The sequence below is a fragment of the Muscardinus avellanarius genome (genome assembly GCF_963383645.1).
Source record: "Muscardinus avellanarius genome assembly, chromosome: 11".
NCBI classification, from domain to species: Eukaryota; Metazoa; Chordata; class Mammalia; order Rodentia; family Gliridae; genus Muscardinus; species Muscardinus avellanarius.
This window is the reverse complement of record NC_137797.1, coordinates 54,921,418-54,947,745: the sequence shown is the minus strand read 5'-3', so window position 1 is coordinate 54,947,745 and position 26,328 is coordinate 54,921,418. Positions and strand designations below refer to the sequence as shown.

Below are 26,328 nucleotides of genomic sequence, written 5' to 3'. Positions count from 1 at the left end.
ACCTTAGAACTTATTAAAAAACATATTTGATGATGACAGAGATGCACAAGGACATCAGGGAGGAATAAACAGTCCCCAGGCCCGAGTCAGACTCAGGGAAGTTATTAAAATTTCTGAAGAGAGGTTGTGGTGAATCCGACAGAAATGATAAGAGAAATGATCAAAAGCAGAAGCCAGATGCACAGAGCGCCAACAAACCTGCCTAAGGGTCACCCGAGACTCTGTTGGAGCTCAGTTCACCAGAGTGGAGGGCAACTCCCAGAAAAGCGATAAGATGCAAATTGAGTTTTGTCTGGGAAGGATGCAAATGATTTCTGCTATGCCTCCGAGAAAAAGACAGCCTCAAAGACTTCACTTTCTTCCCCTACAAGTCACCGAGCAGGTAGAATCTAGCTTAGAATTCTTATTCTGACATTCTTATTTTTCTCACTGATATGTATTATGTGTGTGTGTGTGTGTGTGTGTGTGTGTATGCACAAAATATATGTATCTATCTGATATATGTAAATAATTTCTTTGCCCCTCTTTTAAAAAGCTTTGTCGTCCTGCTGCCATTCCTTGTGACTGAGAGTTAAGCAAACAAGCACTTTTTTTTTTTTGACAGGAGCCAGTCGTTTGTATAAAAATGATGCTTTTTTACATTTTTTTTAAAAAGTATTTTTGAACAGAATCCAGAATTGCAGACATTGGAAGCTAATGGATATATATGGTACACTTTGAGGACTGTCAGGGTTGGATGCCATTTTTTATTTGAAACCATCTAAACTTGAATTCTTATTCTCCAATTCAGTGTCCCTAGTATCACTGTCATGGTTATCTGTTCCTGGTTTCTCAGGGAAAGAATGCTGGTCAGCCGGGTGTGGGGACTGGTAACTGGACACGCCCATCACTCTTCCCACCGGGATTTTCACTTGGCCTCCTCCTCCGGCGGTCCGGGGCAGCCCTCTGGAGCTTGCTTAAGTCTGGGGTGCTGGGGAGATCTCATTTTCTGGGTGTTTGACAAAACTTGAGGCAGCACTCTGAATGATGGTGACTTTGTCAGGGAATATGCTGTTTTGTGAGTCCGCCTCTCCTGAAAACAGGTGACCCTGCCTCCTTTTTGCTAAGGGAGAAACTGGAGGTGCAGAGAGGTGACTTAGCGAGTGAGTGACAGCCTGTGAGCTGAACCCAAATCTGCCTCACAGCGAAGCCCGTGCTCTCTGTGGTTTACACTCCATGCCCGAAGAAAGGGAAGCTGGAGCTAGCAACGAGTGACAGACAAAAGCAAAACTTTCTTATATTTGGGGTGTTGTTCTGAGCCTCTAGTGGTTCCCATGGTGGCAAATCTATACCAGCTGTTTGGGGAAGATTTCCACTTGGTGTGAGGGCACACCCGATCTCGAGTACCACTGACAAATATTTAACATAAAAAGAGGAATGTGCAAGAACAACATATGTATTTCCATTTCATATTTCCTTCTAGGGCTGAGCCTGTTACTGAATCGGGGAGAAAAGTTGCAAAAGAAGCCAGCATCAAACACTGAAAATGACTTCCCGTCCAAGTAGTAAAACAACTTGACTATACCAAGAAGAGCAAAGCTCCCTTCTCAGAAAACTCAAAACATTGCAAATGCAGAGTGACCTTGGCTGCGAGGAAAGCTGATGGCAGCAAAAATAGCTATGAGGAGCTGAGGTTACTTAGGAGTGACTCGGATGTCCTGGCATCCTGCCACCCACAGTCACAAATAAAGGTAGGTACTGAAAAGTTATTTTTAAAATCTTTCACTAACAAGATAAAAATAGCTGCATACAATTTAAAAATATTGTTTTATTGAAAGCCACAAATGGCAGGGCAAAAGTGAATGTCAATATAATTTTTTTTTAAAGTTCAAGTGCTCTGAATGTGGGCAACTTTCCACTCTATAGAGCATTTTTCTTTGCCTTAAGGTGTACCAGGAAATGAAGCTAGGATTCATCTCAGAGACAGATTAAGTGGACACCAAAGGATATATAAGTTTCAGAGGGGAAAGAATGGTTATCAATGAAGTGTAGCTAAGATCATAAGCTCCTTATCAGCAAAGAGAGAGAATCTCTGATAAGCAGTTGGACAAAGCAGAATTCATCTTAAAGATAAAATGCAGATGCTCCAGGACCAAGGCTGTAGCCTTTTTTCCTCTTTAGTCTGCCACCCTCTGGTTGCCTATGATTTCACTGAAAAGAATAATCACCTACAGCTACCCAAACCTAAGGGGGTGATGGTCATCTTCAGTCTGCATGAGAACCTGTGGAAAGGGTTGCTAAAATGTAGGTTCTTCACCCCCACATTCCTTGAAAATGCTGAAAAGTTAAGCCTGGGTGAGACACACCCTGCAACTCTCTCTCTCTTTCTTCCTTCTTTCCTTCTTTCCTTCTTTCCTTCCTTCCTTCCTTCTTTTCTTTCTTTTCTTTCTTTTCTTTCTTCTTCTTTTGGTACTGGGGATGGAACCCAGGAACTTTCTACTTCTGAGCTACACCCCCAGCCTTATTTTTTATTTTGAAACACAGTCTCACTGAGTTGCAAAGGGCCTCACTAAATAGCTGAGGCTTTCCAGGAACCCTGATCCTCCTGTCTCAGCTTCCCAAATGCTTGGATTACAAGCATGCGCCACCACGCCCGGCTTCCCACCCAGTATCTTAACATACATTCACTGCGAAGGCTATCAGATCCCATAACCCTATTGTCTAAGGTGAAAGTCCTCAAACTTTTGGTTAAGACTGATTAATAAGATTTAAAATCATCTGAATGCAATTAGTGTTTGAAAAGAAATAGGATAAAAAGTATCAATGTAGACTGTGCAGATTGTTATTGGATTAATTCATATATGTGAAGGTGGCTGTATGTGTGCTCTAAATTAGTGCATCTTAGCCGAGAGAGTTGGAGAAGCAGTGGCCTAAGGTGATCTGGTATCACTTCCCTGGACCCATCATGCTTTTCCCCACTGTTGCACTGAGAGCCAATCATCCAGCTCCATCTTCCTACCACTGCCACATAGCCCCAAAGGGAAGGGAGGCTGCATTTCCTTGTTTATTTCTAAGTGTCAAGAATGACAACTAGCTCCTTTTTTTCCTTTTCTTTCAGAAATGAATGGGGATGACATCATGGAAAGCTTGCCAAGACCCTGGTGGGGCCTCAGTCATAGTGGATGACAGACAATGGATGAAACTATTTAGAGCTGGGGACTTTCAAAGGTCTAAAGAGAAAGAGAATGGGGGAAGGGATAGATAAAAAATGAGGAGTAGCCGGGTGTGGTGGCGCAGGCTTGTAATCCCCACGCTTGGGAGGTGGAGACAGGAGGATCAGACAGGAGGATCGCGCAGGTTCGAAGCCAGCCGCGCTGGCGTAAGAGACCCTGTTTCAAAAATATAAAATAGGTCTGGGAGTGTAGCCCAGAGGTAGAAGGGCTTCCAGGAACCCCAGTACCACAGGGGGGGGGGGAAGAGGAGTAAACACTGGCGAGTAAATTGAGATACAAGGAACTGTAGATAAGCCAACTCCTCAGTTCTTCTGTATGAAGATGTTAGTGCCCCACCCCCAAAATGGAGTGAGTTTAGATTTTCTTTTATTTTCTAGCAGTAGGATGGATCCTTATTCATTTACCCAAGTTACATTGAACCAACTTCTAGTGAAAATAATATTTCACCAGTGTTGGTCTGTGAACAGATCCAAACCTTAACAACTGGCAAACAGCCTCTAGAAAGGCAGAACTAGAGAGTCACAGAGAGTCACACCAAGCACGTTTAGAATGGTGCGCTACTGATCTCACTCAGCCTATTTACTCTGGTCTTCGCAGCTCTTTAGGAATTTCTTTACTAGATCCATTTAGGAAAGGTTGTCGATGGGGGTTTGGAGGACCAGAAATCAGACCTTATTCTAATTGCCAAGCTTGGCTCTGTAGCTTACGTTATTTTCAACTTGAGAAAGGGGCATTTTCTAATTCTAGAATCCTCTTTCCATCCCAGTACCCCAAGAGACATTTTCCTAATTTTTGCACAGGTTTATGGTAGACTAGCAACATCCCAGAGAGAAAACAATTTCATCAAGCCACTCTGCTTTTTCATGAGATCAGTCTTCCAGGGTTTAAAAGACACAAACACAATGAACAGTCTTGGCTGTGAGGAAGGTCAGTATCTTTCAAATGACCATTTCTTTCTCAAGTATGTCAACATCAGAGGGTGTTTAAGCAACATACATCTTGGACAGCCAGTCAGAGTAACTGAATTCACTTAAAAAAGAAAATACTAGAGATATGAGCATAAACCAACTTCAAGGGTCCCAAAGTATCAGGCCACAGGCTCTTATTACGTGTGTGTGTGTGTGTGTGTGTGTGTGTGTGTGTGTGTGACTGGAGATTTAACCCTAGGGCATTCTACCTCTGAGCTATACCCTCAGCCCTATTTTATTTTTATTTGGAAACAGGATCTTGCTAGGTTGATGAGAGCCTCACTACTTGCTAAGACTGTCCTTGAACCTCCCAAGTCTCAGCCTCCCAAGTACTGGAATTACAAGCATGTGCCACTACACCTAGCTCTCCTGTTACATCTTAACTAGACAATTTTTGGAGTTTTATAATCTTAAACACCACTTATTTTAGATATTCTTATTTTGTTAGGGGTCAGTTTAGAAGAAAAGTGAAGCTACATGGGGGTATATACTTATTGCCACTATTTAGGGCAAATGACTGAAATTAAGGAGAAAAAAACTTGTCATTTATCAGGTAAAATTGTCCCATCCATGTCTGTGATCTTGTGGCCTCCCAGTTCACACACTGCCACACAAATGTTCCAACAAGTCTATCTACTGTTGTTCATTGTGTCAATAAGTGGATGATACATTTTATTCTCTTTTTTGTTTTTTTCTATTTTTATAACATTTTATATAACTCATAAAACAGTATTTGTATAAAAAATTCACACAAAGTTTCTAGAGAGCATACAATTTCAAAAATGTCCTGGGTTTTTGTTACATTCAGTTTTCTAAGGATGCACTCAGATCAATGGTAGAATGTAGACATTATGCGGTATTTCATTATCTTTGGTAAAACTATTCTCATTATCTGTCTTCTCACAGTATTAACTCTGATATCCACTTTGTGCAGGGTCTGCTCTCACTAGGATGTCAGAAAAACATTAAGGCTGGATCTACAAGAGGCAAGTATTTCCAAACAGCAAAACATCCCCTGGACCCCCACCCTATCTGCACGGCTCAAGGACCTTTGACTGGGAGTCTCAAGACCCCCTCACGAGCAAGAAACCACCTTTGAGGGCAAAGGTGGAAACTGAGGCCATCTGTACAGGAACCCAAGTGCCCGTGCCACAGAGTGGTCAGGCCAGTGACTCTTACCTTATACACAGCCAGACCAGTCACCACTAAGTAGATCCCATTGGTTGGTAGATGATTGCTGCTGACATGCCCCTCCCCCCAAGAGGAAAGGAAGGTTTGGGGCCAACACTGAAGGGGGAGGGGCACACTAGGGCTACTGACACTGGACACCACTTTATTCCCTGTCAAATGTTTGTCATCAAGTAGACACGAGATCTATTTTTTAGCATGCTGCTTAAAAAAAAACCACTTCAGCTCTAATAACTCCCATATCCAATTCACTGTCATTATCTTTGCTAAATGCTTTCAGTGCAGAAGAGATGGAGGGACAGGCCTTTTGTATTCCAAGCCATCAATAATCGTCCTTTGAGGAGGCTGCCTCACTCCACAAGAAAAAAGTGACTGTTTCATCATTGCCCTTTCCTTTTCCTATAAATGGGGATAATAAATATCTGCTAATGAGGGCTACTGTGAGGGCTAAAAACACGCAGCATATATACAGCACTTGGTAGGCACTCAACACCTTGGCGTCCATTCCCTTTGGCGCTGAAAGAAGGTGGCTTATCAAGCATGCTCTTCTCCGTGTGGGCGGAAATTGAGAGAAGCGGGGAAGGTGGTGTTTATGGATGAAGGAAGGAATCAGGAGGGGCCAGCCCTCTTCTTGGCACAGCAGAATTAGCATTGAATATGTGGCTTCTGTAATTTAGTCACCATGGGAGTTCTTTCAGCCTAATGGCGTGTGCCAATTAGTGCATGAGGATATGTGACTTACGAAGCAGACACATCAATTCAGGGTAACTGGATAAATACACTCACTTGTGGCATGGGGCTAGTCCAGCATCCCCATCCTGAAATGTTAAGAAACATCTTTGCTTTTCTCTAAGCCTGTAATTGCTCCTAGTGCACAGGGCTCCTATTCCAGGCTCTGGTCATGGTCACCTGCATTCCCTTCGTGCACCACAGCCAGCAATATCCTTTTGCACATGTTTCTTTCTGTTCTTGGAATGCCTCCCCCACCCCACCTTTCTCTGCACAATCGACACCTACTTCTAAGTAGTCCTTCCTGCTCCCTTCACCGTGGGTGAGGGTCCAGCCTCTGTCCTCCAAGGCTGCCCTGGCTTGTCCTATCATTGGGCCTATCCCATTATCATCCCACTGTTTCTCAGGTCTCTTTTGCACTAGACTGAGCTTTCTGGGGATTTTCAATGCATTCTTTGAGCCTGTTTATCTACTCAAAGATAGTTTAGATAAGAAATGAATGGATAGATGTACAATGAAAGAAAGAACCCGGGACTGAATTCAGCTTCCCATACCCCCCCCTTTTTTTTTCACTGTATTGTATCATTTGTCAGCTGCAAAATACATAGCCAGGATTCATAGGGGGGCTAGGGCAATTGATGTCTTTAGAAGAAAAAGGGAGGAGTGGCCTGCTACGCCCTCTCAATCTGACATTTATTTCCTCTTCTGGGTAAGAAGAATATCTAATCTCTAGTTAATAGATGACTAACTGCAGAGAGGGTCGTAAGAAAGTGGGATGATATTGTTAATATTTTATACATTCTTATGTTATGAGAAAATATAAAGTACATCTCTAGAAAAGAAAACTAGGAATATTTCCTTACTGTTGCTGTCCTTGGCCAGGGTTATGCACATGACATTGTGGCTCAAAACTCCTTTGTCTAAACTCTACCAGAAGCTCTGGAATTCAGCACTGAGTGCAATAGTGGGTTTCTTCTGTGAAGGGAGGCAACTATCATGGTCAGAGATGGAACATAACCAGGCCTTACCTTGTCCTAGGCCAAACCATCTAATGTCTTGAAGAAAGTGTCATGTTTCCTGAATAACATAACCATCTACTATAAGCCTGGAAATTGAGGATTAAGCTTTCCCACATCGAACACGAACTCCCCTTTTAGTGAAGCTATGAGTGTATAGTGTTTAGAAAACTCTCTCCTTCCAAAGAGGCTAGAATAACAGACTAATTCATCAAAACTTCCCATGACACCAGAGTCTCAAGATGTTATAAGATTTTGAACATGCATACATTTTGTTTTTGGTATTAGGGATTGAGCTCAGAGGCATTCTACCTCCAACCTACACCCCTGACCATTTTTATTTTTTGTTTGGAAACAAGGTCTTGCTAGGTTGCTGAGAATTTCGCTAGGTTACTGAGGTTGCCCTTGAAACTTGAATCCTTCTGTCTCAGCCTCCCCAAAACTGAGATTATAGGCATGCACTACCTGAACATACATACATTTTTGCTTGCAAAAATGAATTGGATTGCTCCAAAATTGGATTGCTTGCAAGCCAATCTTTCTTGCTTGCCAGGATAACCTCCAAGGTTTCATGTCTTAAGACCAAAGTCTCTGAAGCTTTCTGTCTTTTACTTCTGGATTCTCTTCTTGAGCAAACCCACTGAAGAATGTTATCCTCTTGCTTGCATCAAAGTTTGTACCATGTACCATGGCTATCAAACTTGACCCAAGGGAAGGAGAAGAAAGCTTACTGACCTTGTGTAGCTCCACAGGAGTTGGGGACATGATCTCCTTTATTTCTTGTTTCATTTTTCTCAGGGTTACAGACTTCCTGCCCACATCTGAGGGCAGGGTGTTGCTCCGAGTTGTTTGGCTATAGTGTGGCCGCGAGCTGCTGCGTTCCTGGAAGCTGGCCTGTCGCCCCAGCTGACTGCGAGGTGTTGGAGCCTCATGATTCAAACTCATAGTGCTCCCCGACATGATTGTTGCCTGTGGCATCGACAAGTTTCAGAAACAATTAAGCCACGGATAAGGAAAGAGTTTGTTCAACATTCAGCACAATTTTCCTTCTGCCCAGTCAAAATACAGTCTCTTCAGGGCATAACCAAAGACTGGAAAATGGACACACTAATTGAACTATGAAAGTCTGGAAAATGCTTTGCAAGTGACATTTATAAAGCACATTTCAAACTCAATGTAAGTACTTAAGCCCTTGAGTTTATTTAACCAAATACCACCCCTAGCAGTTTTGAGACAATATTTCCATACTACAAACATACTGGAAACTACATTTGTGTGAGTTACTAGAGATTGAGCTCAGAGGCATACAATCTCAGAGCTACACCCCCAACCCAAGTTTATTTTTTATTTTGAAACAGGGTTTTACTAAGTTGAGGAAGGCCTCACTAAGTTGCTGAGGCTGACCACAAATCTTTGATGAGCCTGCGATCCTCCTGTCCCAGTACTGGGATTACAAGTGTGCACCATCATAGGCAGCTTGCCAACTACATTTTAAGCACTAACTTACCAGTGAGTGGGTTCTGACAGGTGGGATTCATGAGGTCACCTTTAATATATCTTTCAGAAATGAACTAAAAACTTGTCAACAAAAAACAGGCGGCCTCCATTTTGCAGTGCTTCCTCCAGCTACAACTAGAGCCAACCAGGGCTGGAAAATTATTATTGATATAAAGTCAAGGAATTCTCCTTAGCATCTTGCCTAGCATTATATATTTCCTTTCCTTTTGCCAAGTGGTTCATCCTGGAAGCTCATACACCAGGTAGGCCTCCACATTCTTTTATATGGCTCAGTGTGTTTTTAGAAATGGTCTTTGTGTAAGATCCTCAGAGAGGTGAAAAATAATTTCTTATGTGATTGGATTCAACCCTTTGCTCAAATCTATGAGACTGGGATTGGATTTTGCCAGTGAATTGGGAAGCATATTCAGTTGCAAATATATTTCCTACATAATACATAAGCAAGGGCAAGATTAAATCCCAAAGATGGCTGAGTCTCAGAACTGGAACAGAAGAGGATTTGAAACCGATATTATGTTAGGAATGCACATTTCTCATGCTAGAGGATGCCAAGATTCTAAAACTATGATTGTAACCAGCACCCACATAAACTAGCATTGGTGAGTCTGACTGAAACTACAGGAACAAGAACCAAGTTCTGGATTCATGCGACTGCCTCGGGGATGATGTGCTTATATGCATACAGATGCTAAAGGGAACAGAGCTTAATTTATTGAGTTCTTTGAATTAATTCACGCATGCAGGACTTATAATACTCTCTGAGGTAGCATCTCGTATTCCTCCTCATTTATCGGTAAGGAGACTGAAACTCAAAGAGGCCAGCAACATACCCAGTATCTTGTAGGTGATAACTGAACTGAGAACATGATCTAAAACTGCTTTTCAGAGGGATCACTGCAAATAGAGCAGTGTTGTCATTCATTCTCTCACCAAGATTTCATAATTCCAAAATTCACTTGGTGTTCACCTATACAGGCACTATTGACAGTCTGAATAATAGACAAAGGTTGATACATAGGAACATGTGTCTAACAACTCTGTTGAAAAAGAAACAGAAGCAAACATACTGATATTCTGAAAATTGGTTATCTCACTAAAAATTTGGAAAAGAAGAGTATAATTTTTAAAATATCCTTGATGATCACTGAAATTTAGGTTAGGGTATATACTATATGTAGGCTATCATTTAAGACTTAACGCTATATATAATACATTAGCTTTTATAATTATTATACCTTCTCAATTCCAGTAAGGAAAGAGATGGATAAAAGAGTTCATCAACTTGCCTGAGAATCAGGACTTGGAACCCCAGAGTCTGGCTCTAGAGCCCTTGTTCTTGACAAGCTGGCTATATTGCTTCTCAGTTCAGTATTAACTGAACCATTAAAAGTAGCTTTTTTTGGGGGGGTACAATACTAGGACACAAACTCAGGACCATGGTCATATTAGATAAGTACTCTACTACTGAACTGTATCTCCAGCCCCCAATTTTCTTTTTAGTAGATTAAAAAGCTCCTAATAGCCAGGTGTGGTGGCACACACTTGTAATCCTGGTACTTGGGAGGCTGAGATGGGAGGATTGTAGGTTTGTAGCCAGCCTCAGCTACTTAGTGAGACCCTGTTCCAATTCCAATACATATCCATATCTATATCTATCTATCTATCTATCTATCTATCTATCTATCTATCTATCATCTATCTATGAATGTATATGGGGATATAGCTCAGAGGTAGAATGCCCTTGGATTCAATCCCCAATACCTAAAAAAAATGCCCCTAATATTCAAACAAGTGTATGGTTTATTTCAGCTAGAAACCCTCTTTAGGTTTATTAAAACCTCTCCATGGTGAGCTAGGTTGGGCATAACATGAGGTACCTTTTATTTTATGGCACTCACATATAGCATCTCTATGTTGAACCATAACTGACAGTTCCCAATGATTGTTTTCCTGCAGTGGGGACCATCCATCTATTTTCTTAGACTAGTTATGTACTTTGTTAATATCTATTTTTTAACATTCATTTTTCATGGGACCAGAAGAAAACATATTGGAAATAAAACACTTAATCACTATATCCAAGAGATGACAGTTCTGCTTTGATGAATCCCAGCTGCCATAGAAGAAGTTACAGATGGATTTAAAAGAAATGAGATATTATCAATAGCTCTTTAGCTCAAGTTTTCAAAATATGGCTTGATTGGTTTGTTTAAAGTGAGCTTTGAGGGCACCAAAGAGAGTTTGAATGTATGCCATTTTCAATATGATCCACAAGAAATAAAAAAAAGTAAAACATAAAATGAGCTTCAAATGAATTAGCAGCATCCAAAAAGGAATATAAAAGTTTAAGCACATTATAATTTATATTCTGACATTTAGTTAAACCTTCTTCCTCTATTATATTAAAAATAGTTAAAACAGTGTTTTTTTTTTTTTTTTTTTTGTGTGTGTGTGTGTGTGTGTGTGTGTGGTACTGGGGATAGAAGCCAGGAGCATTCTACCTCTAAGGTATACCCCAGCCCTACTTTTTATTCTTTACTTTGAAACAGTGTCTCACTGAGTTGCAAAGGGCTCACTAAGTAGCTGAAGCTGTCTGTGAACAATGAGCCTCCTGTCTTAGCCTCCCGAATGCTGGGATTACAAGCATGCACCACTATGCCCAGCAAAACAGTGTTTATTAATTAAGAAGTGACAAACATAATACGAGTTCATTTTTATTGACCATTTTCTTAAACATTTTTAAGTTCCTTTTTTTTTTTAAATTTGGGGTACTGGGGTTCCTGGAAACCCTTCTACTTCCGGGCTACATTCCCATGGGCTACACTCCCAGACCTATTTTTGTACTTTTTTTTTTTTTGGAAACAGGGTTTCTTAAACCACCACGGCTGGCTTCGAACCTGTGCAATCCTCCTGTCTCCACCTCCCAAGCGTGGGGATTACAAGCGTGTGCCACCACGCCCGGCAAGTTCCTTTTTTTTTTTTCCTGGTGCTGGGGATGGAATCCAGAGGTTTTTACCTTCGGGCTACACTCCCAGATCTATTTTCTATTTTATTTGGAAACAGGGTCTAAGTTGCTGAGAGCCTCACTAAGCTGAGGCTGGATTTGAACTTGTGCGATCCTTCTGTCTCAGCTTCCCAAGTACTGGGATTACAAGCATGTGCTACCACGCCCGACTAAGTTCCATGTTTTTATTAGGTACCATGTAAGTATTAGCTAATTATAATCCCTAAATATATAGAATAAATTTTTGAAAGAGATTGAAAATTTTCTCAAAGTCTGTTTGAATTTTTCACTTTTGATATAGCTAAATATTTTTTCAGTGCTAATGTTGAAACAAAGTTATTGCTATCAATATGGAAAACAATACATTAATTTTCATTTCAATTATAATCTTTTTTTTTGGTGGTACTGGGGTTCCTAGAAACCCTTCTACCTCCAGGCTACACTCCCAGACCTATATATATATATATATATATATATATATATATATATATTTTTTTTTTTTTTTTTTTTTTTTTTTTTAAACAGTCTCTTAAGCCAGAGAGGCTGGCTTCGAACCTGCACGATCCTTCTGTCTCCGCTGGGATTACAAGCGTGTGCCACTGTGCCTGGCCTTCAATTATAATCATTTTTATCCTAGCTAATCTAAATTTATGAGCATTATAGTATACTTAACTTTTAGTAATAGATAAAACTTCCATATACAGAAATCTAGCTTCAATGATATATTATGGAGAACAGCATTTTTCGGTCAATAAATTGAGTTCATTTAAACAAATAAGGATTCTTTGTGATAAAACTTTAAATATGACCAATTTATGGATTTGTCAATCATCCTGACTAGCTGAAGATTTAGTTTCTCTTTGGCTCATAAATTCAGCCTTCTCCTTTCTGTATTTGGAGCTTGAAGGTCCACACCTGCAGGGAGCGACGCTAGAGTAAATTTATAGGCTGTCAAGACATGACTTCTATGCTAATGGATGTTGCTGCCATGAGATAACTCAATTTCCAGGTGAAAACACAACCTCATCATGTTACTTTTTATATCATCTCCTTTTTGCCTAATGTAAAAGCAGGAGAAGACGAGTTTGTTCTTCGAAAGAGAAGTATCAAAATGCAAAATGAAAAAGGCGGACGAGCAAACACATGCTCTCAAAAGCCAGGAATTGTTGAAGAATCGTGAATTGAATGGTGAGTACTGTCAGCACATTATTCAGGCTGGGCCACTGTCGCTCATCATTCTACATCCAGGAGGTGGTAAAAGCTTAAATAAACCCGGTGACACTTAAGCACTGTTCCTTTGAAAGCTGTATTTAAAAAAGAATCAATTGCTAACATGTGAACTCATTTAAATTTTGTAAAATTATCCATGTCCAGTCCTTCCATTGTGCTCTGAAGAAGAAATTCATGCCAGGTAATACTATGATGTTTATAAATTCAGACTAATATTTTTCCTTTATATTTTTCTTTGCAGAGTCACAAACATTAGAATAACATAAAATATCCACACATGCAATCGAGAAGCAAAATAATATAAAGATGAGTAATCATTTTAGAATTGCAAGAGTTTCACCCAGTTATGCCATTCACATTCCTTATGGTGACTCGGGGACCTTGTATGACATCAAAATAAAAAAAAATGAGACTTTTGCCACTTCATCTTTTACAGCTTGGGAAATTTAAAAGAACATAAAAGGAAACAGTCCAGGACTTCCCAGACTAAAGTGTGAATACTGTCAGCTTTGATTAAAGCACTGGCCGGGAGTTCTGCTGTTATACTCCATCTCGCTCTGACTCGAATCCACGTGACGTTAACATGGAATCAGGATTTGTGATCAACAGCAAAGTATTTATGCCATATTTTGCCAGGTTATCATACAGACCAGCTTTTTTTCACCAGTGGTGTTGTCATCTACTTTAAGGGTAAAAAAAAAAAAAATCAAATAAAATTTCCTCTTATGTTCCTCTTAACAATCAAATTAATTTCTAGACCAGGTACAAATGAAAACATGCCAAAGAAACCTTTCTAAAGCAACTAAGAGAATGAGATGCACCACTGCCCGGAGACTGAGCTCTCTCCTTAGCGGTTCGGTGGGACACAGGAACAGTCAGGGTTAGCAGGGAGCGATGGCAGAAGCCACAAGTCAGTAAGCTTGGGGGTGGGGATGGGGAAATAATACTTTCAACTGCATCGGGAAAAATCAAATTGCTATCCAGAAGGCAAGGGGGCAGGGAAGGCAGCTTCACAAGCAAAAATATAAACATAAAGGGTAGCTACCAAGAGATTCATGTTTCTCAAAGACACACGCCTGTCAGCTTTCTCCTGTGGAAAGGGGTTAAAGCTTTTAAATGAACTGGTGTGATCAATGCAAACTTAAAAGGACCAAAGAAAATGAATGTAGAAACAGTCACAGTTAAGTAGCAGGAGGGAGGCTACCTCAAGTTCTCTCAGGATTCCCGACTGTCCACAGGTCTCTAAATCCTCCAGTGCCTGAGACCAGAAGTTCTCTTCCTGCTCGGCTTCTGCACTCTCCGAAGCTCCTACAAAACTGTGGCCAAGAAACGCTGTGAGGGTTCAGCACTAGCCAAGTGTAGTTATTTATTTATTTATTTTTTGGTATAATTTTTCTTCAAAACGCACACGTGCGTGCACGCGCGCGCGCGCACACACACACACACACACTCACACACACCCATTTGGACCTGGCCTTCTTCTAACTGTGACCTCCAAGCAAGCTAGCTCTGATGCTTTAGAAACTGTCAAGAGTCATGCAGGATGAAAGGTGGAGGTCTTACTGGCTCAGTTTCAGGCTATATTTGGCTACTGCTGTGTGAGCTGCATTGATTTGGACCCGCTGGACTGGATGCCAACATTGGAATATATTTTAACTGGATCAGACCACCACCCCCCCACCCCAGCACTGCAAGCGAACAAACAAAAATTCAAAACGAGATGAGAAGGAGCTAGTTTCTTAGGGTAAGGACATGGTTTGACTTTTCCGTGGTTGAACTATGACTCTGGAAGTCAACAGAAGTCCACGCCAGGCATACCTATAATTCAGGCCATTTGGGAGGATAAGGCTGGAGGATCTCAGATTCCAGGACACCTAAGCAACTTAGTGAGACCCAGTCTCAAAAAAAAAAAAAAAAAAAAAGGTTGATTTCCCCTCGGTGATACCACTGTTTCCATTAAGGGAAACCTAGCTGCGGTCTTGTTGTGTGATTTGTGCAAGGCTGTCACCGGCCAGGCACAAATTTTAGAACCCTGCCACATGGCCAACATGGATGATTATGGTTGCTTCAAGAAGCCAATGCTGACAATCTGTGCCACTGGAAGCGGATAAGCTCAAACCTTGCCTGAGTGACTGAGCACAAAGTGGTCCTGAATAGGCAGTGGTAGAGAAGCCCTTACCCACTGCCACTGGCTGTGGACCGGTCCCAGTCTTCATTACTCAGTCCCACATCTGGGTAAGTCTGGCTTCGAGGCTTGGGCACCGGGGACAAGCTGCCTCTCTGTTTGGGACTCCTCCAGTCATAGGTGTTGAAATTGTATCCCGAGGCCTGAAAGCTGGTGCCTAAAACATAAGCAAAATATTAGGACTAGGCCTGAGGATTACTTACTCCCTTGGCAAATGACATTGTTGGCCTGTAGAGAGCCACAGCAATAGCAACAGCAACAGCAACAGTGATCACACAGTGGGTGCTTATCACAAACCAGGAGCACACTAGTGGTTTTATTTGTGTCACCTTATTTATTCTTCATAACCAACTCTGACCACAGGTATTATTATTATTATTATTATTTGCATTTGACAGGTGATACCAAAGGCATAGACCAGTGGTTTTGAGTATCCTTGGCCATTAGCAGACTCTCCTGGTGGGGGTTCAAGTCATATTTTTAGGGAAATCAATTTTCAGATCCCCATGTTCCATATGCATTTCTTCCCCAAGCTGATGTAGTTGATGAAATGCCGGGGTTCTGAGACCAACTCCTTCTCCTTTCTCCCTTCCCCTTTCTCCCTTCCCCTCTCATAATCGCTCTTCTGCCAGTTATAAATGAAAGACACACCTATCACCCACTGCAAACCTTTGAAGGTACTCAGCCTGGGGTAGAAAAAAATCCCAGCTGCCAAATTAAAAGGTGATTTGGGAGAGGCTTGCTCCTTTGAGCAGGGGCTTATTTCAGCCTGCAACTCATGACAAGGCTTTACTCCCCTCTCTTCCATCTCTCTCTGGTTCTTAGAACTAGAATCCTGAAGCAGGATGGCTGTCAGAGTGAGGAGGATGGTGTTTCGTTATGTTTATTTGAATTGCAAAATGAAGACTGACTTTTTTCTGACAGAGAGTTAAGTCTGATTAGCTTGATGGGTGAGACAGTGAGGAACCGGCTTTGGCAATTAGGTTATGTAATGGACATTTTCCATGAGTTTGGGCTAAGTCTGTTGCTCCAAGATTTTGACAGAAATATATTTAAACCATACTTACAACAAACTAAAAGTTTTTATTCTTGGCAAGCATTTAAATTTGAGGAGAAAAAAAAAATTAAATGACAACTTTAATTGTATTGGTTGATTTCTGGTACTGGGGATTGAACCTAGGGGCACTGTACCTCTGAGTTACACTTCCAGCCATTTTTATTTTTTATTTTGAAACAGAGGCTCATTAAGTTGCTGAGGCTGGCCTTGAGCCTGTGATTCTCCTGTCTCAATCTCTCAAATATGGGGATTACAGGAATGCGTCATCATGCTCGCCTTCAATGACAACTTTATGTGTGTGATGGGCTATGCAGCTCTTCAAAGCTCTTTTTTGGGATCAAATGGGAGAATAGAGAGAGACAGAGTTGTAGATGTTATTCCACAGTTTGAGCTGTAATCATCAAATATTGATTCATCCATCACTTTGGGTATGATTGTGTGTGTGTGTGTGTGTGTGTATGCGCGCGCACACGCTAAAAGGTGTGCACTAGGCTGTGATACAATATTCCTTGCTGTATTTAAAACATATAGCAAACAGGCCTGGGCCCCATTTCCACATGTAATGAAGTGGTCTGATCATATGACTTTCTCCATGGCATCCCTGCTTTGTCTTTCCCATTCATTTTCCCTCCACTTGTGGCTGGATCCTATAATGCCATCCTCACTGCTAAGTAGAACCCAGGGAAAGCAGGATGTCTGATGGATAATGTTCTCTGATCTAAAGGACTCAATCTCAAGAAATCAGAGCAAGGCCCAATACTGCAGGACAAAAAATACTATACGAACCTTTTATTTTAGAGGACCAAGAACTAGAAGTCCCTGGAGCAAAGGCTATAATAACAGTTCACCATCTCCTTCTCTTGGATAACTGTAGCAGAGTGGCTTGTGGCTTGGGAAGAGGTCTTGTGTGAGGTATGTGTGTTTCTATATGAAGTGTTGAATTATGGAAGCACTCTTGAGTCTTCCCTGGATGGGGGCTGTCTGGATAATGCTGACTTCTGTTCTGGCTCCCTGAGATGGGCTTTTATTTTCTACTTCTGAACCAAACCAGTCAGCCCCAATTTTATGAAATCTCACTTTTTCCTGATAGAAAAGCTACAGGAAACAGGCACCTCATGTTCCTTAGCGGGTTTTAATCTTGTAAAGAGCCAAATGTGCCTCTATGGTGTCCTTCTGGGGTGTTCTTTTTGGAAAACTGTTAACCTGTATGTCCAACAGGTTCCCTGGGGAAATTCCAACACATTTTAGACTGGTCAGAATATTTTTCTAAATTTCTGTCTATTTTTTCTAAGTAGTTCTTGGTGACTCAGGCAAGAGAGGAAGGATGTGGCTGATCAGATGTTAGTACTGTTACTAGGAAAAGGCTGGCCTTAAAAGTGTATAACAAGGTATAACAAGGATGCCTGTTTCACCAAGCACTATAAAATGATCACCACAAAGCAGAGATAAAGAAATAGTAAGATTAAAATCTCTTTGGTGAGGTGTAAAGTTGGAAGACCTGGGTCTATCTAGTTTTAGCACTTTCCTAGTACATGTTATGCTGACCTAGAGACCAAATTTAGAAAATATCTAGGTACAAATCCTCACTTTGAGCCGGCCATAGTGGCATACACTGGTGATCCCAGTACTTGGGAGGCTGAGACAAGTGGATTGCAGGTTCTAAGCCAGCTTCAGCAGTGAGACCCTCAGCAACTTAGCAAGAATCTGTTTTGAAATAAAAAAATACAATACGGTTGTGGATATAGCTTGGAGACAGAATGCCCTGGACTCAATACCCAGTGCCAACCCCAAGCTTATATGTTGTCTTTCCTTTGGCATGTTTTGTGACCCACATTCTTCCATATTATTGTATTTAGATTAAAAGGATAAGACCTTCACATGCTATTAGAACTCCCAGTTTCTTTCTTTCTTTTTTCTTTTTTTTCTTTTCTTTTCTTTTTTTTTTTTTTTCAGTACTGGGGATGAAACCCAGGGGCATTCTACCTCTGAGCTACACCTCAGCCCTATTTTTATTCTCTTTATTTTGAAACAGGGTGTCACTGAATTGCAAAAATATCAATAAATAAAATCCTTACTTTCCTGGTAGAATTAGTGTCGGTATGATATGGGGATAATCATACAGACTTTACTAGGTTGATAAAAGAATTAAGGAGAATAATACACACACACACACACACACACACACACACACACACCCTTATTGAAAGTGCCTAGCCAGGTGTGGTGGCGCACGCTTGTAATCCCAGCACTTGGGAGGCAGAGACAGGAGGATCGCGCAGGTTCGAAACCAGCCGCACGCGCTGGCTTAGGAGACCCTGTTTCCAAATAAAAATGTAAAAATAGGTCTGGGAGTGTAGCCCGGAGATAGAAGGGCTTCCAGGAACCCCAGTACCACCAAAAAAAAAAAAAAAAAAAAAAAAAAAGAAAGTGCCTAGAACTCAGTGAGCTTTGGTGAACACAGATGTCCATTGCTATTACTAACTAAGCCATTCAGCCTCTCAAGATCTCAATTTCATTATCTATGCAGCAGGGAAACTAGGAAAGGAGGCAAGCCCCAGTTTGTTAATGCGGTAAACATTCAAAAGCCTTTTCAGTACTGGTGACCATAGGAAGAAATGAAATACATACAAAAATAAAGGTTCCTGTCTTCAAAAACCGCACAGTTTTCTGTATGTATAGGAGAAAGAAGAGAAGAAACAGGCATAGAAACTGGAAGTTCTGCCGAGTGTGGTGCCTCACACTTGTGACCCCAGCATTTGGGAGGCTGAGCCAGGAGGATCGCAGTTTGTAGCCAGCCTCAGCTACTTAGTAAGGTCCTTGCAATTCAGTAACACCCTGTTTCAAAATAAAGAGAATAAAAAATAGGGCTGAGGTGTAGCTCAGAGGTAGAATGTCTCTGGGTTTCATCCCCAGTACTGCAAAAAAAAAAAAAAAAAAAAAAAAAAAAAAAAGAAAAGAAAAGAAAGAAAGAAACTGGGAGTTCTAATAGCATGTGAAGGTCCTATCCTTTTAATCTAAATACAATAATATGGAAGAATGTGGGTCACAAAACATGCCAAAGGAAAGACAACATATAAGCTTGGGGTTGGAGAATATGCCAGCATTTTCCAGGTGGAAGGGTTGGGTGTGTCAGTGTTGCTTGGCAGAAGAAAGAATCTGGTAAAAGTGAAGTCCTGGTAAATGCTGTTCCCTGCCCTCAATTCCATCAGTGGGTTTCTGATCCACTCCCAAGGAGGAAAAATATTCCAGGAATATCCTGGTCCCTCTTACTGGCTGTGGGTATTTCTTCCCATAGAGAAAATTTGATTTGCCTAGTCGGTCAGTTTTGGAAAAGAACACTGGTTCCGTGCATTCAGCCCCTTCTTGGCTTTCTCTGGGCTCATTCTCTTCCACTGCTGCTGTGCAGTGTGGTAAGCAAACTGGGTCCCTCTCTTGGGGTTTGATGGAGGCCATTTCCAGGCAGCTCTCTGACTGTGGCAGATTGCCAGTTGCCCCTGAGAACATTGACTCTTCTCTTCGCCCTTGGTACCAGAATACCAGTCTTGAGGTGAGGACATTAACTGTGCAGACAAAACCATTTCTAAGTCTCTCTCAAAGACAGGTACAATATGTGAAATGTTCTAGCCAATCACATGGCCAAAGGAACTTATGAGGAGGCTTCTTATAACTCTTGTTCCTGCTACTGAGAATGCAAATGAAATAGCTGGAGTACTGGTAGCTATCTGGACTAAAGGATAACCCCAAGGATGGAAGCCAAGTGCTAAGCACAATAAAGCAGAAATATTTAGGAGCATAAGTACCTGTTATCACTGAGGAGAGATCTATAATGCCTACATATTTATTTATTTATTTATTTATTTTTTAGTTTTATTTTGGTGGTACTCGGGTTCCTGGAAGCCCTTCTACCTTCGGGCTACACTCCCAGACCTATTTTATTTTTAGAAACATGGTCTCTTACGCCAGCGCGGCTGGCTTCGAACCTGCGCGATCCTCCTGTCTCCGCCTCCCAAGCGCCAGGATTACAAGCGTGCGCCGCCAGGCCCGGCTGCCTACATATTTATGATTTATCACTGTACTGTTAAGCTATTCAGCTGATCTGAACCCAATTGGTTATCAGTCATGTTACAATTTGCTTTATAAGATCAAACTTCTCCCTCATTTAAGCTCTAATGTCAAGTCTTGGGTTAGGAGTAGAGAAACAATCCTTATTCTGAAGGTTTGCTTAAATAGTGAGTTCAGAATATATGGCATAAAGAGTACTGCATGACTAAGAACTCTGTGGGTTCGAAAGGACCTCTGACTTTGGCCTGTAGTAACAGAGAACTGGCAAAAGAGGTGTGTTTGGGGTTTTGTTTGTTATAAGGGAGTGCTGGGATGAGATTTGGCTTTACTAGATTCATTGATAGAAGTGTGAGATAAGATGCTTGAAATAAGAAGCTACATGGGGAAGTGGTTGCAATATTTCAGGCATGGTATAATGAAGGCAGTGTCAGCGGGAAGGGTGGTAGAATGAGGAAGACGCCGGGTCCTGAGAACACCACGGGGACCTGCCTGCCCCACGCTCAGTATGACAATATGAGAAAATAACGAATCCCCGGCATGTTTAAAAGCCATCGTTTGGGTTTCTGTGTCTATATATGTTATTATTTTTGTATTGTAATTACACAATACGGTGAGATTAAGTGCTACAAGCATTGCTTAGTGCATTTCCTTTCATAGCCCAGCTGGCTCTCCTCTCCTCCATCCCTGTACATGCTAGTGAGACAGGCAGTGATAACTTTATATATGGATGTGACATATTTGGGTTTTCTTTTTACAAGCAGCTGAACTCAATCCCTAGATGATGCAGGTGAAGAATGATACATGATTTGAAATGAGAAATACCTGAGGAAAATTAGGTTTGTCCAAAGGTAAGATGGTTGTATCGTTAACAGGCCCTGAGGAATATTCCTTCACCTCAGGAGTCAAGCTTCAAAGCCAGGGAAGGAAGGAGATAATTGGGAAAGCCCAGGTGTAAGAAAAATCAACTGCCAGAAATATTATTAAACTGTGTTTTTGTTGAGTGGCATCATAAGCACATGGAATTAAAATGCATGTATGTCAATGAAAATTACATTTTAGATTAAAAATTGATAATAAACAAATCAAAAACAAATAATTTACAAAATATGCCTTCAGTAATTGCTACTTGGGTTTAGAACTGGAAATTTTTATAGTTTTATTTTCCTTCTTTATTATCTGATTTTCAATATATGGTTTTACACTTTTGTCATAATATAAGTTATTAAAATTTAGTCTAGATTCCTTTCACTGAGAATAAAATTTAGTTTTAATTATTTACATAAAGAAAAAGAGATACTGACAAATGTAGGTATTTCTGCAAGCAGATAGAATCTTGGTATGATGCTTTTTATTTTTAGGGTAAGCAAACCTTAGATATTTGCAAAATTGTGACACTCTAGCTTAGTAATTGGTTTTCTCTATTAATGTGGAGTTAACATCTTCTATTTATATCTTTTAGATTATACTCAGTCTTAAAGAAAAAAAGTAGACTAAACAGTGTTGGCTCACAGTCAGAAAGTTCAAAATCAGAGGCTGGTTTTGGAATTTATGATTTGGGGGCTGTAGCTCTTGCTGTTACTTTCATTTCTGGAAACCAATTTTAGTATAGGAAAGTGAGCCAGATAATTTTCAACTAAATTTGTTTTCCAAAGACACAGATTTGTTAAGCATGAGAAAATCAGAGGTTGAGACAAGAGGCTCACAGGTTCACCCCAGTGAGATCCTGTTTTAAAATAAAATTAAAAAAAAAATAGAAAAAGGCCGGGTTTCAGCTTAGAGGTAAAATGCCCTTGGTTTAATGCACAATATTGTGTGTGTGTGTGTGGGGGGGGGTGAGATAGAGAAAGAGAGAGAAAATGAGTCAAATCAAATGTTTGTGTTACTATTTTAATTGTTCTTGCCAAGAAATACTCCATATATTTAGACGAGCTCTGCTTTAAAAATGGCAGAAATAAAAGATAATTGTATCTTCTCTTAGAAATCACCTCAAAATAAAAACTGATGATGAACAACAAGATCCAAACTCCAGCATTTCCATAATCTCAGACCATAAGGAATTAAAAAAAAAAAGCCATATCCAGTGAAAGTCGTAGAGGCAGTGGACGCTGGGGTTTTGATGAGAAGCAGCTGAGAGAAGACACTGATGGCCAGAGATTGCAGAGAGGACCCAGGTACCCCTGGCAGACACCAAGGCCTGGTAGGAACTGGAGTGCACTGCAGGGGCGAGTGGTGGGAAGTGCCTGCCTCATTTGGCATCAGGACAGTCGGGGAGGTGGGCTGAGGGACAACCAGTGAGGCAGGTGGTCACAAGGAATTCTGCATGGTGAGCGGTGCAGCTACTGTTCACTGCCAGCTGGGAAAGGATTCTCTCACGTGTGCAACACTGACATGGGCTAAGTTCTGCTAGTCTGTAACTGGCAACGTGGGCTCATCTTTCTCAGGACCTCCAGCAAACTTCCAACTCAGGAAGAACTCACTAAATAAAATGATGAACAATAATTGTAAGGACTGGCACATGATGTATGCCAAGTTAACATCTTTACAAAAGGAGCAAAAAATAGAAAAATAAAGCAGCAGCAAGTGAGGAATACTGATGAGAAAAGGCCGGCTGTGAAGTAAATGATAAGTATGACCCAAGATATCATCACAAAGTAAACAAAACAAAACAAAACACCAGAAAACATAGGAAGCCATCATTCTTTTACAAGCAAGAGTTCAGAGCAGAAATATAAGGACTCGGGAGAAACTGGGAAAGGACGGATGATAAGAGGAAAAGAAATAAGTGTAAACAAAAAATAAACCTCAGCCGGGCGTGGTGGCGCACGCTTGTAATCCCCGTGCTTGGGAGGCAGAGACAGGAGGATCGCGCAGGTTCGAAGCCAGCCGCGCGCGCTGGCTTAGGAGACCCTGTTTCCAAATAAAAAATGCAAAAATAGGTCTGGGAGTGTAGCCCAGAGGTAGAAGGGCTTCCAGGAACCCCAGTGCCACCAAAAAAAAAAAAAAAAAAATAGGTCTGGGAGTGTAGCCCAGAGGTAGAAGGGCTTCCAGGAACCCCAGTATCACACACACACAAAAAAAATTAACCTCATCAATGGGGAGGATACTGTTGAATCCATGCTCTCGGCTGCTCTCTGTAGTGTGTGGTATACTTTACTACGTTTAAAGGATGTTGGGCTCTGACTGTACACCTAGTCATCTTTTATCATTCTTCTGATAATTACAATAAAGCATGGAAATAAATTAATTATGTCTCCAATTCAAGCCAGAAAGTGTCAAGATCTAAGAGAAACTGAATGAAAGAACTGGACAAAAAGCCACATTTTATGTAAAAAAGACCCAGAATACTTCTTCTTTTGAGAAGTGTCTATTTAGTTCAATCGTCCATTTTAAAATTGGAATTACATATGTATAAATATACTTTTCAATGATGTTAAGTTTTTAAAGTTTTTTAAAATATATTCTAACTCTAGTTAGAATGGCAAACATTAAGAATATAAACAATAGTAAATGCTGGTGAGGATATGGGAAAATAGAAACTCTTACACACTGTTGGTGCGAATGTCAACTAGTACAATCACTATGAAGATAAGTATGGAGGTTCCTTAAAAGACTGGAATAGAGCAACCACATTATCCATCTCTACCACTCCTCACTATCTTTCTAAAAGAACTGAAGTCAGAATACTACATCAATACATGCATATCCATGTTTATAATACCACAATTCACAATAGCCAAATTATGGAACCAACCTAGTTGTCTGTCAACAGGTGAATGGGTAAAGAAAATGCAGTATATACACAGTGGAATCTAACTCAGCCATAAAGGACAAAATTATGTCATCTGCAAGCAAATGGATGGGGCTAGGGAATATTATGCTAAGTGAGATCAGTCTCAGAAAGTCAAGGGTTGAATTTTTTTCTCATCTATGGAAGCTAGAGAGAAAATAGGAAACAAAAGAGACTTCTGATAAATGGAGAGACAAGTAGAATAGGAGAAAGGAAGTGAGGGAGGGAGATGAAGACGATAAAAGGACAACTGATAAAGGAAACAGTTCAAATAATGCGGTGTCCATGTGTGGAAGGTATTACTACCAATCTCACTGACGTGGATGGGAGTGGGGAAGGACAGGGCGGGATCTGGAGGGAAGCATACCAAGTGTTAGGTACATGTGTGTTTGTATCACATCGAGCCTCACTATGATAGTGATAGGTCGGGTCCCTTCCTTCCTCCTTGGAACCTGCAGTGGGGACAGGAGGCGGAACCCAGAAGCCAGAGCAGGGATGCCGTAAGACTCCCAACGTCGCAGGGCAGACTCCAGAGTTCGCGAGATTCCAGAGGTGGAGAAGACTGGCATTCCCATGCTGCTAGCTCCACCCCAGGATAAATACCCTCACTTCCTCTATGCCGCGTGACTCTGCTGACTGTGACTTTGCCTACACTGACTCTGTTGCCCAGTCATTGGTCCTTCCCACCACTGTCAGCAGACCTTGCCCAAAGGTGCAAATTAAAGAGGCTTGGTCTCATAAAATAACTTGGCTGGTTTTTGCTTCCTTTGCAACCCCTGACTCAGTTTCAACATTACAGATATCTGCACCAATAAAAGTATATTAGAAAAATGATCCAGAGTATAACTAATAAATAAGTGCAACTGTCAATTTTTTTTTGAAAAAGCACTAAGATAAATCATCACTAATCTACTTATGGGAACAATGAACCCACAAATATACCAATTAAGGAGCAATATCAGGGATGTAATTTTAGAAACCAAGAAAATAAAAATTAAACAAGAGATTACTTAATTATATGCAAATACATCTGAAACCCCAGATAAAGAAGTTGTTTTATTTTTTTTCCTGAGAGAATACAAATGATCAAAATGACCCCAAAAGGAGAAAAATCACACTGAACCATAGCTACTTAGATTGAGAGTCAAGAATCACAGAGACCACAAGAGCTACACTATCAATGAGAAGGACCGGAGCTGGGAGCTGTTACTTCGTTATTCTCCTCATGTACTAGCATTTGCTACATCCAAGTAGAGCAACTGTATGATTTTTTTTCTTCTCAGAGTTAGAAGAAATAAAGAAGACAAAAGGTGGCCAAAGCATAAGACCTAGATAAAGCCAAAGGGCTGTAGGCATCAAAGGGGAAAGAGAATCAGGAACTGAAGAAGTTGCCCCCGAAGCCAGTTTGCACCCCAGAGCTACAAGGTAAAACTGAGGTTCATGCCCCTGTGGGAATTCTTTTAAACACATTCCTTCTTGTCTCACCAGCTTCACCCACGAGTCTACTTCCCTTTCTGTTAACTAAGTAATACTTATCATTGGTGGTTCTTTTTGTTTATTTGATAACCCTCTGATCCTTTTGTTGGGTAACCTCTTCTATGAGAAAAGACCCTCTCTCTGTCTCCAATAGTGTATACACATTGTATACCTACCTTCTATTGTAGAGGGACTCGTTGGAGGGATAAGCTACATCTCATAACATGATATTTAACAGGAGAGGAAAAAATAAGGTACAGTTTTATGCCTGGCTTGCAAAAGGTCAACTATAATCGTAATCCGCAAAGACCTGTTTTAAGCCAATATCACAAGTGAAGAAAGCAAAAGAAATCAGACTCTGAATCCTGGTAAAGAGCAAGCTTACAATCAAGAGTGGATGTAATGGGACTGGCAAAGTCTCTGTGTGGAGGTCAGCTGTGTTGATAGGCTCTGCTGCTCTCAGTGGAGAAGACGGCTGGCTTGCTTTGCTCTGGGCGGTCAGGCTGTTCTATGACTTGCTTTCTAAGTGCTACACTGTGGTAAGTACTTGGATGTAATCAGAAGAGAATACTGGAGGATGATAAAGATACTCAAAAGTAGGTTAGGCAAGGAACAGTTAAAGGAATTGAGGCTATTTCACTTGGAGAGGGAAAGATTCAAAAGAGAAGTGATAGATGTCTTCAAGGATCTGAAGGGCTGTCAAGTGGATGAGGCTTTACTCTAGTTCTAAATCACCTTGAGGGGAGAACTTGGACTAATAGGCAGAAGCTATGGGCAGACAGATTAAAGTTTAAGAGATGGGAGAAGCTCTGAGCTGCCAGAGCTTTGTGGGGATGGGAGGGTGGGCTTAGCAGCCAGGGAACAGACTGTCACCTTGGGCAATCATGGCCATGTGA

The 26,328-nt window shown here is 41.0% G+C and overlaps 1 protein-coding gene across 14 annotated transcripts in view; it reads right to left on the bottom strand.

The window, feature by feature from the left end:
- The window catches only part of GRIP1 (glutamate receptor interacting protein 1), a gene marked incomplete at both ends in the record, with an annotated part of 711,985 nt that overhangs the window by 17,942 nt on the left and 667,715 nt on the right, over positions 1-26,328 (bottom strand). For 9 of the 14 annotated variants that reach the window (XM_080705916.1, XM_080705911.1, XM_080705913.1 and 6 more), the window contains 3 exons: positions 7,849-8,082; positions 14,070-14,181; positions 15,045-15,207. In XM_080705916.1, coding sequence (XP_080562042.1) covers positions 7,849-8,082; positions 14,070-14,181; positions 15,045-15,207 — 509 coding nt within the window. Of the gene's footprint in view, positions 1-7,848; positions 8,083-13,910; positions 13,956-14,069; positions 14,182-15,044; positions 15,208-26,328 lie in introns of all 14 variants that reach the window. The other 5 variants (XM_080705922.1, XM_080705910.1, XM_080705918.1 and 2 more) reach the window with 1 other exon arrangement.